Source organism: Triturus cristatus, chromosome 3_2, assembly GCF_964204655.1.
Source record: "Triturus cristatus chromosome 3_2, aTriCri1.1, whole genome shotgun sequence".
NCBI lineage: Eukaryota > Metazoa > Chordata > Amphibia > Caudata > Salamandridae > Triturus > Triturus cristatus.
Genome location: NC_140584.1, coordinates 200,796,548 through 200,812,829, shown reverse-complemented (window position 1 = coordinate 200,812,829; position 16,282 = coordinate 200,796,548). Strand labels below are relative to the sequence as shown.

At 43.6% G+C, this 16,282-nt stretch overlaps 1 protein-coding gene across 1 annotated transcript in view; it reads left to right on the top strand.

The window, feature by feature from the left end:
• Positions 1 to 13,424, top strand: part of LOC146857017 (TGF-beta receptor type-2-like) — a 375,128-nt gene extending 361,704 nt beyond the window's left edge. Inside the window, exon 7 of the mRNA XM_085647505.1 lies at positions 13,018 to 13,424. Within this exon, the coding sequence (XP_085503631.1) occupies positions 13,018 to 13,233 (216 nt within the window). The 3' untranslated portion in view covers positions 13,234 to 13,424. The remainder of the gene's footprint in view (positions 1 to 13,017) is intronic.
• The last annotated feature ends 2,858 nt before the right edge of the window (positions 13,425 to 16,282 follow it).

Below are 16,282 nucleotides of genomic sequence, written 5' to 3'. Positions count from 1 at the left end.
AAGAACAATGTAATTCGGAAATAAACATGACCTATATGAATAAGTGCTGCTGAAATAATAAATAGTGAATGTGCATGGTGAGACATCCATTTTAAACAAGATGGCGTCAAGGCTTAGTTAGCATATGTCACATTTTCCTGGCTTTAAGAGGCCATAGGAAAATCGTTTCAAATCCAATAGCATCATAATTATACACATGTAAATTCGAGAGTAGATCCACCTTATGAATGATGTTAATGATGCACAAATAATATTAATGCATAAAAAACTTGATAGTTACAGTCAGGCCTTTAACCCTTTAGGTGCGGGTGTCGACCATTGGCACGACACTGGGGAGGTAAATAAAGGCCCTTCTGCTGCTCTGCACCAGAGGGATTCCTTTATTTAATTTTCAACTCAGGCTGCTCAGGAAGAGGTTCCTTAGCAGCCTGAGTTTTTTTCTTTTACGCTAATGATGATCTGTGCGCTGGGCACGCTAGCGTCATTATGGTAAAGAGAAAGTAAAACAAGCTGATGGCCTTGTTTTACTTTCACTGCATCAGTGCTCAGGGGCATATCTCAGACCCCCTGAGCACTGATTGGGGTGGGAGAGGTATCGTTGGAAAGGGGAGAATCTTCCCTTTACTTCCAATGATATCTCTGCCCAGTGGATCCCTGCATGGGGATAACTATAGGAGAGTGATTCCCAAGCAGGGATCCACCCACTAGACACCAAGGATTTTGGGGGAGTGGGCCCTTCGGCAAGGGTTTGAGCTTCCCCACCCCCTACTAATTTCAGTCTTTCTGCCCCCCGCGAACACAGTAAGTACCCCCATCTACCCCACGGGGGGTCAGAAAGCCCACTAGACACCAGAGCATAACAAAAAATATATATATGGGGTGAGGGCTGCCCTCTATGGGCATGGCCATTCCCCCACCCCAAAACATCTTGTGATAGTGACAGGGTTTGCCTTCAATTTGCCCCTGAGGGGGGTAGAAAGCCAACTAAACACCAGAGAATTCAAAATGGTGCCAAAAAAACCAAAAGGAGGGTGTGACCTACCTGTGCATCATGCACACCCTAGAAGAGGCAATAATGTCTTTCTGCCCACCATCAGGAGCATATTGAAGGCAACCCCCCATCTGGCCCTGAGGCAAGGGCTCCCATTGACCTTAGCTTGATCTGTTCCTATTGCGGGCACTAGGCCCAGCTACACAAGTGGTACAGCGTTATTATCGGCACAAGTGGAGTATAATGCTAGGTGGTAGGAATTTTGTGGATTCCTGCAGATTCCGGAATTTTCCATCACAGAAATGCAAGTAAAATGTGTGATTTCAGGCAAAGTTTGAGGTTTGCAGGCATTGTAGGTAAGACATCCTCATGGGATCACACAAGGCACAACACCCTGGACTCCCCAAGTAGTCTAGTTTTAGAAAATGTGCCGGTTTGCTAGGTTTCCTCAGATGCCAGCGGAGCTAGGGCCCAAAATCCACAGCTTCCCACTTTTCCCAAAAAATTAGGTTCAATTTTGAGTGGAAAAATGTGATGTATTCATGTTGCGTTTTAAGCTATTTCCTGTCGAGGGCACTAGGCCTACATACTCAAGCGAGGTACCATTTTTTAAATGTGCCATCGGAACTAGGGCCCAAAATCCACAGCTTCCCACTTTTCCCCAAAAATTAGGGTCAATTTTGAGTGAAAAAACGTGATGTACCCATGTTGCGTTTTGAGCCATTTCCTGTCCTGTCACGGGCACTAAGTCTACATACACAAGTGAGGTACTATTTTTGGGGGGAGAGTGAGGGGAATGCATGAAGGAAGGAAGTTTGTGTCCCCCTGCAGATTTCAGAACTTTACATCACAAAAATGTGAGGAAAATGTGTTTAGTCAAAGTTTGCAAGGGATTCTGGGTAAAACAGAGTGAAAGCTATGCACGTCACTCCATCCTGGATTCCACTAGGTGTCTAGTTAAAAAAAAAAATACAGGTTTGCTAGGTTTCCCTAGGTAGGGCTGGGGCTCATAATGCACAGCTACCCACATTAGACAAAAAAGGGACAGCTGTGAGTAGAAAATGTGATGTGTCCATGTTGTATTTTGGCCCATTTCCTGTCACAAGTATTAGGCCTACTGTACGCTTGTAGAACGCCGGGTCGTCCCTGGGCCCCTGAAATAATAAAACAGTACCTTAACCCCTTCAGTGCCCCGCCCTTTCCCCGCCCTGTGCCGGGCGTTGCATTAACGGGCGGGGTTCATGACGAGATAGTCTCGTCATGGGCACAGCGCAACCGTGCTCCATGACGAGACTATCTCGTCATGGGCACTGAAGAGGTTAAACAAGCTGGGAAGAATACTTGTTTACATCAGTCCGCTCGTCGACAATATGTAAAAGATGAACATTCATCCAATGTTTTGATCTTCATGAAGATTATTACATCCAGCACTTGATTCTGGTTAAAACAGAGTGAAAGCCATGCACGTCACTCCATCCTGGATTCCATTAGGTGTCTAGTTTAAAACAAATTACAGGTTTGCTATGTTTCCCTAAGTAGGGCTGGGGCTCAAAATGCACAGCTACCCATATTAGACAAAAAAAGGGACAGCTGTGAGTAGAAAAGGTGATATGTCCATGTAGTATTTTGGCCCATTTCCTGTCACAGGCATTAGGCCTACTGTACGCTCGTAGAACGCCGGGTCGTCCCTGGGGCCCCTGAAATAATAAAACAGTACCTTAAACAAGCTGGGAAGAATACTTGTTTACATTAGTCCGCTCGTCGCCAATATGTAAAAGAAACATTCATCCAATGTTTTGATCTTCATGAAATTTATTACACCCAGCACAAGACCAGGATACAAGCAAAGGGCCCAGAGGACAGCATCCAACTGTGCTAGGATTCAAAAACCAAAATACCACATTCCAAGAGAGAACACATAGTTGAACATCATGTCCTAATATTAACTTATTATGACATATACAGTTCATGAATACACGTACCAATACAGGAGCCCAGACCCCACACCTACTCACACAAGTGAGCTACCATTTTTTTTTTTTTTTTGAATCGGAAGACATGTGGGAGCATAGAATAGTAGATTATTTCTTATTACCAATTGGATTTCACTGCATTTGTGCCTTCCAAATGTAAGCCAGTGTGTAAGAAAGAAGACGTATTGAAAAATACAATCTAAATCATATGCTTGTATGGGTACCCACAAATTCAGAGATGTATAAGTAACTACTGCTCCTAAATTCCACATCTTATGCCTATTTCTGAAAAACATAGTTTTCCTTGATACCCATTTTTCACTCTACATATCTCACCATATGAATTGGTCTATACTCAGTACACAATGAAAAACCATTGTACGGTGTAGCTCAGTTGTTGGCTCTGGGTACCTCGGGTTCTTAGAGGACCTACAAACCATATATCCCCACAACCAAAAGGTTATAGTGAACATAATGGTCTATATCGTTTTTGTAAATAGGCAATTGTGACAAAAAGTTACATAAGAAAACTGTCACAAATGGCTGTTTTTTAGGTCTCGCCTGGCGAACGCAGCGTGAAGCGCTGCGGTCGCCAGCGAGATCTATTGTTGCTGACTTGCCTCGGAAGTGGTACAGGAGATGGGCACGCGCAGGCTTTTGGCGGATTGGAGCCTGTGTACGCGCTTACAGCCACGCGGCGTGCACATCTCCTGTCCCCCTTCCCTCGCAAGCCAGCATGCAGTTTCACATTCGGTTTTTTCTATTTTATTTTTTAAACTCGTCCTTTCGTTGGAGCGGCCCACAATGGCGGGTCCGCTCAGGAAACAAACATTGACACTGTACCTTCATCGGCACAACCACTGGACGAATGGAGAATCCCCCACTCACCTGGTCTGCGGGGGGAATCCTCCTGAACGGCAGCTGGCTGTGGTGCTTCCGGAGCACTCCAGCTCCACTACTGCCAGCACGACGCGGGGCTCTCTCTTTAGGCATGGGAGCCCCTCACAGCTATCTGCCGCTCTTCAACCGGGCCCCCTCCTGGGACCCGGGACTTCAGCTCCCGCACTTCCTCTCTGGCTCCGGGGCTCCCTCTTCACCACGGGAGCCCCGGAAGGGGACATGCGCTGTCTGCACCAGCTGCACGCGCCGCCACTGGGCACGCAAAAGTGACAGGTACCGCGCATGCGCGGGCAGCCCTCGCCCTCCCAGGTCTCTTTCCCGGCCCGGATGTGGAGCTGCTTTCTGTTTTGCTTGTTCACTTTGCAGTATGATTTTTTTTCCGGCCTGTTATCAAAAGGATAGTCTACGTAAACAATCTCGAATTATCAGAAAGGATTTTTTGTAGGGGTTTACTTTTGGGGCTGCTGGACCTAATTAGTGAATTAAAATGGCCTGGGCTCTCAAACTACCGCTTGCAGATGAAGTCAGGATTGGTACAGGACTTCGATGCCAGCCGCTCCGGGATTGGCCAAGAGTTGGGAGCTGGAGCCTACAGCATGAGGTATGAGTCTTCCAAATGTATCAATTTTTCTTTGGTTTCCTTCTCACTTTTGTGTACATAACTGCTTACGTAAATACCTATTCCCATGCCGTTGTCTCTTATATGCGTGAGTAGTGAAATATATAGCGTGCAGTTATCTGTGTTGTGTCATTCAATTATATACTCCTCTTTTCTTATTGATGCCCATTATTGGAAAGTTAGCGGTAAGAGCAATGAGGAAGGGAGAGATGGGCAAATCGATGGTTACAGTGGGGCTAATTTACAAAGCTTTTACTGGTTTCAGTTGCTTTTACACCTGGAACACAGTTCAAGTGGTTGTGATTCATCAAGGTGCCATGTACATGCACAAGTTCATTTTATGTTTATAGGTCTTGATGGATATTCTTACACTGGCTGCACAATCAAATATCTGACCTGCCAGCCGGTTGTCGTGGATCATTTTACCATTGCCTTCACACTCCTTACACAGACACTACACCCTCTCTGCTCATTAGTTAACAAGGTAGCAACGAACGGCTGGAGGCCACCATAATTCCTGCTGCCAAAATAGAATTTCCTCTAGTTTTTTCTTCCTGTTGTAGAGTTTGGTTGTATACAATGTTGTTTTACGCCCAAGATACAAATCCAGAGATGCCGATGGAAATTTCATAGGGTGTCACATTATAGTCCTTCAAAATGAAGAGTTCCTTTTGTAAATGTAAGCTTTTTGATTGTTGTGATAGTTGGGGATACTAGAGTGCGTCCATATCCAAACGAATATAATAGTCTATCAACACACCACTCCGTGTACATCATCTTAGTGCTTCCCAAAGCTTCCAAATTTAAGTTGTAAATGATTATAACAAATGTTAATGTTCTGTGATTTTAGCCGGCTTTGATGTATTCTTTTTTTTACACATAGTCCTACAAAGAAAAATATATATATATATATATCTTGCTGACAGGTATTTTGTTCCCCAAACTGTTTTTCTAGGATCTTCATCTGGGCTTGAAGTAATTAAGAACATAGAATAAATATTCTACCTAGACATCTAAATCTCTGTAAAAATGTAATCTCGTCACCACATAAAACAAGCATTTGCAATGCAATAGGTCTCGCATTATAAAAGTGTGAGCAGTTGGCATTGCTAATAATGCAACACTAGCTATTGTAAATGATGCCATTTATTTATGTGTTTGTTTTATAAAATAGATTATAAAAAGGCATTGTCATGAACAATGGCAATCGCTGAAACTTTTGCAAATGCAAGACCTATTGCATTGCGAATGCTTGTTCCTACTTGTTTTCGATATTTCTTTATTTCAACAGTTAGCTTCTTTGGAAAAGCCTTGAGGGATCTACACATATGCACCCTTGCTGAATTTGGAATTTTGTCTACTCTTCACAAATATATAGCTTTCCTAGAACACCCCTGGGATTCACACAGGTTTCCACAACAAACTGCAAGTAGGTTGAAAGCTCACAAATCGGAAAAATGGGTTGCCTCTTTAAAAAAAATGCCAAAACCGTGTTAAAAAAAATAGTTTTATTTGATTCAGCTCTGCATGTTTCTGAAAGCTGGGAAGATGGTTACTTAGCAGCACTTGTTTCTATATTTCCCAAAAACTTGAAATTTTTGCTATATTTAGGCTATTTTTTCAGTCTTCACATTGGAAATCCACAAACCCTAAATACCATCAGAATCCTCAGGATGTTGAAATAAAAATACACAAATGTGGACGGATACCAAAAAAGGGTCACGTATGCCAGTTGCACTTGTGATTCTGTGTAGGATTGTGTGAGTGAAGAAGGTAAACAGTTGTCAAGATATTGACATGGCTGAAGTAAAAGAAAATACAGTGCTTAAAGGTGGGTGGGTGTGTAGTGTGCTTGGGAGGGATGACGTGGGGAGATGTGACAAAGTGCATTCCGCAGAGAGTGGAAAGAGTGCTAACGGTGAAAGATGAGGTATGAAATATGCAGGTGGAGGATTTCAGATAGATACTGAGAGAAAAAAGATTGCACATCTTACATACTATGAACATTAAAGGAGTGATTGAGTCACTGGACACCACTACTCCTTCCACATGCCTCACCAATGTTTTAATTCACAGTCTCATATTTTAGAATTAAAACATTTTCAATATTATTTACAACAAAATAATTATTGTTACTCATTTGTTGTAAACAGCTAACACCCATTGACAAAGCCAATAGTCCTGGCTGTTTTAGGTGTATGTCAGTTATGTTATACATCTGGATGTAATAACAAACTCCGATACGCACCAAAATACTGGTTCGGTGGTACACTATGTAAATCACATAAGTTTAGTTTATGTGTTTAAGCTACGCCGTTAATTATGTAGGCCATGCTCGTTTTAAAGGGCCCCACTTTTTTCATCCCGCTTAAAGACCAGGGTACAATACGCACAATTTACATTAATCGGATGACGTGAGTTAATCTGAATGTCAATTATAGTGTTATTAGGTGCAGCCGAACAATCAACCAGCTTCCTTCCAAGACAAAAGCTATGTATAATGAAAGACAGCCGCAGGGATGGGCTGAGATCTATGACGTAGTGAGTGTTCAGAGCGTGTTTGTGGTGCTGCACAGAGTGTCTATATGGCACAAATTCCAGTGCTGTCAGACGTTTTAACGTGGGGCTGATCTATAATCCAACCCTGCCAAGTACCACACATCAGGAGTTAGACTAACGTATTTAAATGCTGGTGTCCACATCACTGCACTAAAATGCTTTAGTCAAGCATAACAGCTCCCCCGGAACCATCTGAGTATGAGGTACACCATGCTGCATTTCACAGAAGAAGCCAGTGCACCACTTTTTAAAATTGGCTTGCTCTGACAGGTGTCTGCGACACTGCTGCCCGGGGATTCTCATAAATTGTTTCACATTGAGCCAGGCAGGAAGGGGTGAGCACTGCCTCTGTCTGTGTTTTTAACAGTAATTAAAGCCAGGGCTCAACTTCTTCAGATCAGTCAAGCCTGCTCCCAGCCTCACAGGCTCTCTGGGCAGACCAGGAGGTCAGCAGCAGGTGGTCAGTGGAACATGATGAACAGCCGTATCATTATCAGGCTGGTTTGTCAGAATGAAGAGCTGTATAGATGAGCCCAAAAAAACCACACCGCCCTATATGGACCCATTATGGGGATGTCACCCAGTGCAGAGCAGAATGTCTCCTTACTGTACTGCAGTAATGAGCCGTATTTAAGGCAAGACGGTGCATTCCTGTCCTTTCCCCTGCGCTGGCACCCTTGTGGCTGCCTACCGCCAACACAGGCACCCTTGCACAAAGGTGCAAGGGTGCCTTCTTTGCATGCAGGATTGTTTTTGTGAGGAAGGGGCACCTTCCTGCATAAAAAAAATCCTGAGAGACACATGGTCAGTGACTGGCTACCGCCCTCCCCCTATGACCTCACCACCCCCGGACACAGAACATAGACGTGGTATTTTTGGAAGGCGGGAGGTCGCGAGACCCCCCCGGCCGTATTTATTAAGTTATAAAACAATAAATTTTATAATTTGCATGATAAACAGTTATACAAAAATCAGCAGGACATTAGATACATTATTGTCAACAGGTGTGAGTGACTATCCTTAACAAAGACTCTAATACAGATTGTTTCCTAACCGAGTCTAACATCCTACTCTGCATTTTTGTATACTAACATTTCTGGGCCATATGGCAAGGTCGCTAACCGGTGTCAGGTCCTACTAGCTGCGCCTCCCCTACAGGTGTGCGCATGCGCAGCCGGGCCCGGTAATTACCCGGTCCACGCCGTGAACTTCATTTACCCACTAAAGGAGGGCCCTTACTCTGCGCCATCCGGTGACGTCATGAGTATGCGCGCGCGGGGTGGCTACCAGCCTAAGGAAAGCGTGACTCCCCAACCCGCGCCCCTTTGAAGCACCAGTTACCTTGCCCCTGAAGTTCTAGGAGGGGCCAATGACCCCTCCCCCTGGGCGGGCACCTCCCTAGGATGATGCCCGCCCCCTCAGACCTTCAAATAGTTGCTCACCGGTCATGACCTTACCGCATGCCCCATACCTAATAAATACGACGACCTATGGGAAAAAATTCTAAAGGACAACTACACTGACTAAAATCACACATCATGTATAACACCATAAAGCTACAAGGGAAAGAAGGGCCTAAACACAACTGCACCAGTTACACATAATACAGTATCATTCACTACCTTGGGAGAAAAAGGCCTACGAGAAAGCATAAACAAGAACATAACTTCACGATACAATATTGATCACTACAATGGGGGAAAAAGTCCTAAAAGAAAACCTCATCAGAAACTAACATTTCAGAACAGTTTACCGCGCCAAATGCCCACTACTCGGACTAGTAACGCATCAACCGCGTACTCCAGGGATGGTGGGTGGGGAAAATTGAAACCCCGAACGCCGGGGCACGTCCGTTGTGGGGGAGCGTCCAGGCAACAAGGGGGTCACCTGGGCGCTCCCCGCCTCTTTATCCCATAGTGGCCCGCCCCCCTCCCCTCCGACCCGGACGTCGATTAACGACATCCGGGTCACGGTGGCAACCAATCGGTGGCAGGGCGCGCCCCAGTGGACACGCCCCACCACCGAGAAGTCCGGAAGGACGGGGGAGGTCGCCGCACCGCCATGCAGGCGGGGGGGGGCCAAGAGCCCCCCCTTTCCATATTCCTCTTTCTGTGTGTGCTGCTGAATGCAGTACACATAGGAAGAGGTAGAAACGAGGCACACATAGAAAGAAAAAGAAACGCCACCCCTGGGATGGTGTAAGATTTGGGGGCATTCCCAGGTCTACAAGTTCTTGTAAATCTGGGAACTCGTCAAAAAATACATGTGAGTTGCATGGGAACACCCACGCAACTTCCATGGAATGCCTTCCCAGAGCAGAGTAACGTATCGCAGCGATTTGCACTTTGTTGCGTTAGTCCAGATTTTTGGAGCCACTCAGAGCCATGCAAAGTGGCTTTGTGTGGCTTCAAAAATCTGTCTTTAAGGTTTGCGTCGCTCTTGCACCATGTAGCGTGGTGCCAAAGTGACGCAAACGGCCTCATAAATATGCTCCTGAGTGTTTGGGAAAATCTCACAAGGATGAAACCTGTATAAAAGGAAATATGGACAAAAGGTAAATCTCGCCCAATATTTAAAGACAGCTCTTTTCTGCCACAACTTGTGACCTACTCACCCACTGGTAAAAAAAATAAAAATTAAAAAAAATCTAATTCACATGATCGATCATTAACTCCTTTCAAATTTAAAATTTGTTTAACAGTTCGTCTCGTCACAACTTGAAAGGTGTTAGTGCGCTTCGTTTTTATACAGTGTGAACCGTTTGACAGATTTAAATGCATACTATTTGGGCCATGAACCTCTCTCACTGATCTTTTTTTTTCTTTTCAATATAAGCTTTCTGACCCAGGTCCCTCACTCTCCCAGTCCCCCGATGGCAGCACACAGGCGAGTCACACCTGACCCTGTTCTCTAAACTTGATTCAGGGAAGTCTCAGAACACGTTGTTGCACGAGGCCATGCCGTTTATTTAATGCTCCATAGATTGTCGTACCTTGCATTGTGGAAATAACCCTCGCTCTGATAACATTTTTACAGAGCGAGTTGTAGCGTACGCCTTCCTTTTCTAGGCACTACAGGTGACTTCTCAAACTGTGTGCCCACACCTCACTTTTCCCATTCCAAATCACGTTTCGATTGTTTGAGGTGCCACAAATGTCTTCAGTTTAATCCTGCTAGAAACGAGATGTAGGTTGCAGAACTAGCATGCCACTTCTGCAGTGCTGCAGCTGTTTCAAGACTGTTCATTTACCAATACAGTGCACACAAAAAAGTCATTTGTGAAATGTAACTAGTTACATGGCCATGGTTGCTTTGCCCCACTCGTGGGTCATCCTAAGTGTCACACCTAAGATATTGGAGTGTCAGACAATCACCGTGAAAACATAGAAATGTCACACACTATCGCAGTGAAAACTTGCCAGCATGCGGTTTCCCCCACCACCATCCGGCCTTCTACCCCTATGGACATCTCTAACTCGGGGATCCCTCCAGACCCAAGACCACCACCCTTGAGTGCAACACCACCTGGCTGAACGATGGCAAGAATTTCCTGCTCTGTAAATATGTAATATAAAATTGTCCAAGCCTAATCGCTGTTAAATGTAACCCTGAGTGAATTTGCAATTTATATATATATATATATACCAGTAGGTAGTTATAGTTAGGACCACGTTTCCATAGGAAATCCGCAACATTCTATTTTGAATAACTTTGGCGCCGGTCGACGAATCCTCGCGAATTTTTCAAAATAGGTGGGGCGCTACGCTCCGCTCCTACCCTGAAAGTCTCGGGGGGATTCGTCAAGCGGGGGCTGAGATAAAAGGGGGGTCCCAAAACGCGTTTTTCCCATGCATTTTTCCATAGGACCTTTAGACAGGGCTACAGCCCGAACGGCTGAACAGAATTACTAGAAATTTGGCAGAGAGGTAGTCCTCAGGTCAAGGAAGTGCCTTTTGTAGGTTTGGTGTAAATCTGTTCAGTAGATTCTGAGAAAATAGCCTTTAAATCAATATATATCTGAGCCAGCTTACGGTGCGCTGACGGTACGCTTACCGTACGCGTACGGTGGCGTGCGCAAGCGCGATTCTGATTGGCTCTTAGATCTTAGTAAACATTCGAATCGGACGAAACCAGGAAGCGGCGGCCGCCATTTTCTCTCTCGCACTGAGAGTGATGTTTAAAATATAAAGCACAAAAACATGTAAAGGGGCTGTTTAGACAGCTCCCACACACATAGCAATGTTGAGGGAGTCCCCAAAGATCCCCCAAGGCCAAAAACGGAATTTTTATTTTTTCGCTAATTTCGCCGATTACGCTTACCGTACGCGTATGGTAAAAAATTATAAAAAAAAAAAAATTATCCACACTCTCCCCACCCCGTGTGCAATTGGTGCCCGAAGGGCCCCAATTGTGCATGGCTTATTAAAGATGAGTTAAACTAAAATATTTAAAAAAATAATAATAAAAAAAAAAATTATCCACACTCTCTCCACCCCGTGTGCAAATGGTGCCCGAAGGGCACCATTTGTGCATGGCTTAGAACATATACGAAAAATTAAAATATTACCTTTCAAAACGAAATGCATCATATGTCCTCCATGTGCGCACGGTGCGCGAAGCGCATCGTGCGTACATGGCCCATCTAGCGTAACGTGGGCACGCGGTGCGCATAGCGCACCGCGTGCCCACCGTGCGTGCACGGCACTAACTGCGTAAAGTGGGCGCGCGGTGCGCGAAGCGCACCGCGTGCTCACTGTGCGCGCACGGTGCGCGAAGCGCACCGTGCGCGCACGGAACGAACTGCGTTAAGTGGGCGCGCACGCCACGAATGGCGTAAAGTAACTTAGCATTTAAAAAACCGTACAAATTTACTGAAAAAACCATAGGTTTCACACACGTTATAGTTAGGAATTAGCATTTAAAAAACCTTGCAAATTCACTGAAAAAACCATAGGTTTCACACATGTTATAGTTAGCGGAAATTTTACTGATAAAAAACCAATGAAATTCCCCCGTTATAGTTAGTGCAGGCAACTATAACTCACGCGACCGCAATCTTCTGCTGATGACATATGTGTCTTTATGAAAAAAAAATATTTGTAATATATGTATAGCTAAAAATGTATGGAAGAAGACATGGGCAAATAAGTGTCAAATACAGTATTAGCATCAGCAGAGGATTGCGGTCGCGTGAGTTATAGTTGCCTGCACTAACTATAACGGGGGAATTTCATTGGTTTTTTATCAGTAAAATTTCCGCTAACTATAACCTGTGTGAAACCTATGGTTTTTTCAGTGAATTTGCAAGGTTTTTTAAATGCTAATTCCTAACTATAACGTGTGTGAAACCTATGGTTTTTTCAGTGAATATATATATATCTCAAACCACTAGTATATGTAGTAGACCTTTGTACTTACTACCATTCCTATGTGATTTTAGAGTTTGTTTGTATCTCGTCCTTGAATGACTTTACAACTTGTACATTTGCAATTTTTCTGTTTGTATCTCTTATGTAACTCATGTAATCCAAAATCCTTATGTAACTCACTGGGTCTTTTGTAAAGCGCTCCGACACCTTCGGGTAATGTTTGCGCTATATAAAATCGCATTAAATAAATCAAATAAATAAATGGCAAGGATGCTGGTGGACTTGAATGCATATAGTTTACTTACTCAGCCAAAGAACACCCTTGCCTACCACTCTGCCACGAGTCATCATCGTACATGACAGGCATTCTTCCGAAATTACCCGAATGCTTTATCTGAGGTTAAGGAGAGTGCATGTTGCCCACAGACGTCTCCTGGTTACTTTTCCTAGAAGTCAGACATGCAATAGAAAGGATGGTGGCGACACCTGCTGGTTTGCACTGGCTTTGCACTAAATCTTAATGGGAGAAGCCATTGACCTTCACCCTCTGCTGCACTTTCTCTTTTATGTTTCCTGATGAATAATTGAATGATGCTGTCGTTGCAGGGGCTGCAGTTTCTGTGCGACACAATCACAGAGTGCTGGGACCATGACCCCGAGGCTCGGCTTACAGCGCATTGTGTGGCGGAGCGCTTCAACCTGATGGCCCTAATGGACTGTGACAATCTCATTAATAACAACTGCGACACAAATGAGCCCAATAAAATGGCGGGCGAGGGCGGCGAGCACAGAGCCAACGATGGCATCACCGATATCCAGTGACTGACAAAAAGGCCCGGGGGTCAAAAGGCTTTTAAAAACTTTCACAATCCATTCTTCGAAAGAGGACTGTAAATAACTGTGCACATATGAATTGTTAATAGTGAAGCCATTATTTATATGTTTTGTTTAGCTATACATGCAATTTTTATTAAAAAAAAGATATTACATAAAGATGTTTGTTCCACTTCCAAGCCGTTTGTATCGCTTCCTTACTCGTACAGTATTTTTATTTACAAATATGCACCTAGTTTTTGAGAATTAGGAGATTCTGCAGCCATGGCATTTTTTGCTTAGCTATGGATCTAGAGCACTTGCTACATTACATATGCTGTATAATGTAGCAGGTTTCAACAGATAAACGCTTGTTTCAAGCTCAAACAGATCAAAAGTTACAAAGAAAGCACCATACATTCTGGGATACAGTGGCAAGCCCTTTACAAAAAACTAGTCACTCTTCGGTTGCCAATAGCTGTATTCAATGGTTAAACTAGTACAAATTAGGTATAGCGTTTGCCTCATACAGTATTGTCTGTTAAACCCCCCAATATACTGCTACAGAATTGCCACGTAATTTGTCTCTTCTTTCTGCATAATTTGGTCAACCCTTGTCACATGATTCCCAACTCCAGTGGCCCTATTATTGAGATAAACAAGACAGTACCATGTTTTACTTCAGTGTTGGCAAAGAGGCTTATTTTAAATAAATAAAAATAAAAAATACACAGATCATCAATACCTTTTTGATTCCATTAGTGCTTAAACTTATTGATCTATTCATACTTTAAAGACACTTCTGGATAACTTTTAAAGTAGTACAAAACATTTGTTTCTCAAACAGCTATCAATTATTCTTCAAAGCAATCCAATGACCAGAGGCAAAGCAAGAAAGTTTTGTACCAAGAGCAGTGGTTTTCATACTTTTTTTAATTTTTTTTATTTCAAATCTGATATTGAAATTATGACAATCAAAGAGAATCAACCAGGTTGAAGATATGCATTCTTGGAAGGGCACATAGAGTCACATACAAGATCCAGTATCAACAGCAAAGAACATCAACACTAGTCTGTAGGACAAAGTCAATACCATACATCGTAAGTCTAATAGTGCTAATGAAAGAAACGTTGAACTGAAGGTAAGAGAAATACGAAATGATCCCCAGCGAGGCTATTTTAAGGCTCCTCTCTTGCCATGAAGGGTCAAAATTAAATACCCAGTAGCACTAGGGTTCATTGAAGAGCTGTTCTTATCGCCTAGATTATGAAGTAAGTGTCCCACTAGGTTTATATGGCCTTATATGCACATGGACTGTTTCGGAAACGTGTGCCTTAGTCGAAGCCTGGTATTAACAGGGGAATACTAACAGCTTTAGTTAGAAAAAGGAAAAATCTAATTCTCATAGGAGAAGGGAAGGAGGAAAGGGAAGATGCGTTGTTAAGTGCCTAACTGTGGGGGGGGGTGGGGGTGAGGTCTCGTCAGGGTGAGGGGGGGGGGGGGGGGGAGAAGACCATCTCTTCCGCTAAGACAGTGACCCTGAGGACTCTGGCTGTCGGCCCCTAAAGTAGGGTTCAATAGAATCTTCAAATAGCTGTGGAGCTCGCAGTCGAGGGGAAACCAATCTTGAGTGTTTGATCCTGGAAAAGTAGTGTATTAGAGCCTGCCAATTACGGGTGAACTTAGCATCTGTGTGATTGATACGGTCAGTAAGTAATTCAAGGGCTAGAATGTGCCATAGGCGGAGAAACCTTGTAGCTACAGGGGGAGGTTGAGGCTTCTTCCAGAATAGAGCTATAGCCTGCCGGGCAGCTCCCAACATTTGTAAAATCAGACACCAATCTGTATGTCTCATAGCAGCCAATGTCGGAGTCTAATGCCTAGTATCGTCACCACCGGAGAGGAGGGAATGGGGAACCCCACAACGCTCTTAATGTGGCTAAGGATCTCCTTCCAGAAGATCATGAGACCCGGGCAAGACCACCATATGTGTATGAAGTCACCTATAGCGCCTGTCTTCGTACTTTTTAATGGCAGCCTCTGCGTAAAAAAATTCCCCGGGCCCTCAGAATGACAAACCTATTTGTTTATAATACGATAAAATTGGCAGCTCTAAACATATTTAATATTTCAAACATTTCAGCTATGCTCAGTTTTTTAGTGGCAGCTGTTGACATTTGAAAGTGATGGGGCGTAAAGTTGGTAATTACTTTTGTAAGCTTAATAGACAAACGAGGCTCCAGGGTGGGTTCTCCTCCTGGGGGAAAAAAAAAAAAAAACATTGGCAAATGGTGCATTTTAAAGAAAATTAATTAAGTGACAAAGCAAGGCATATAAAGCAGGTGGGAACGTATAGTCTTGAAATAGACACATTAAAAACTGTCCCATATCTTACTGCATTAATATGTTTCACCGTTACTGTAATGTGCAAATTGTAGAGTGACAACTTCAGCCCTTTAAAGTGTGTGCGTTCCCAGTGTGTTGCACTGCAAGTGGCATCAACTTTGAGAAACAACCCTCTAATTAGGCTTCAGGAGGCACCCACGGCTGATGGCTGCAATCAGTCATACAGAAATATGTGCAGACAGGTCTCTAAGCGGGATGAAAAAAGTGGGGGCTCTCTAAAAGGGAACGTGTAAAATAAATTTCTGTGATTCCCGACCAGTATTTTCGTTTCTCCTAGAGATGTAATTGCATTCAGATATATAATACAACTGACACACTCCTAAAACCTGTCAATGCGATTGGCTTTGTCCATGGATGTTAGCTGTTTAAGACAAATGAGTAACAACAATGATTTGTTATAAATAATTAACATTGAAAATGTTTCAATTCTGAAAATTGATAGTCTGTGAATTAAACAGTATTAAGGCCTGTGGAAGGAGTTTTGGCCTTTAGTTATGTGCGGACACGCACTGTGGAAGAGTACTCACTCTGCTCCTTCACGGTACCTTCCCTTTTGTACACCCAATGTGCTGTTCTCTTTTTAAAAATCGCCGAATTGCTTTGAAATAATTGTGAAGAAACTGATATTCAAAAATATTTGAAAACGTACAC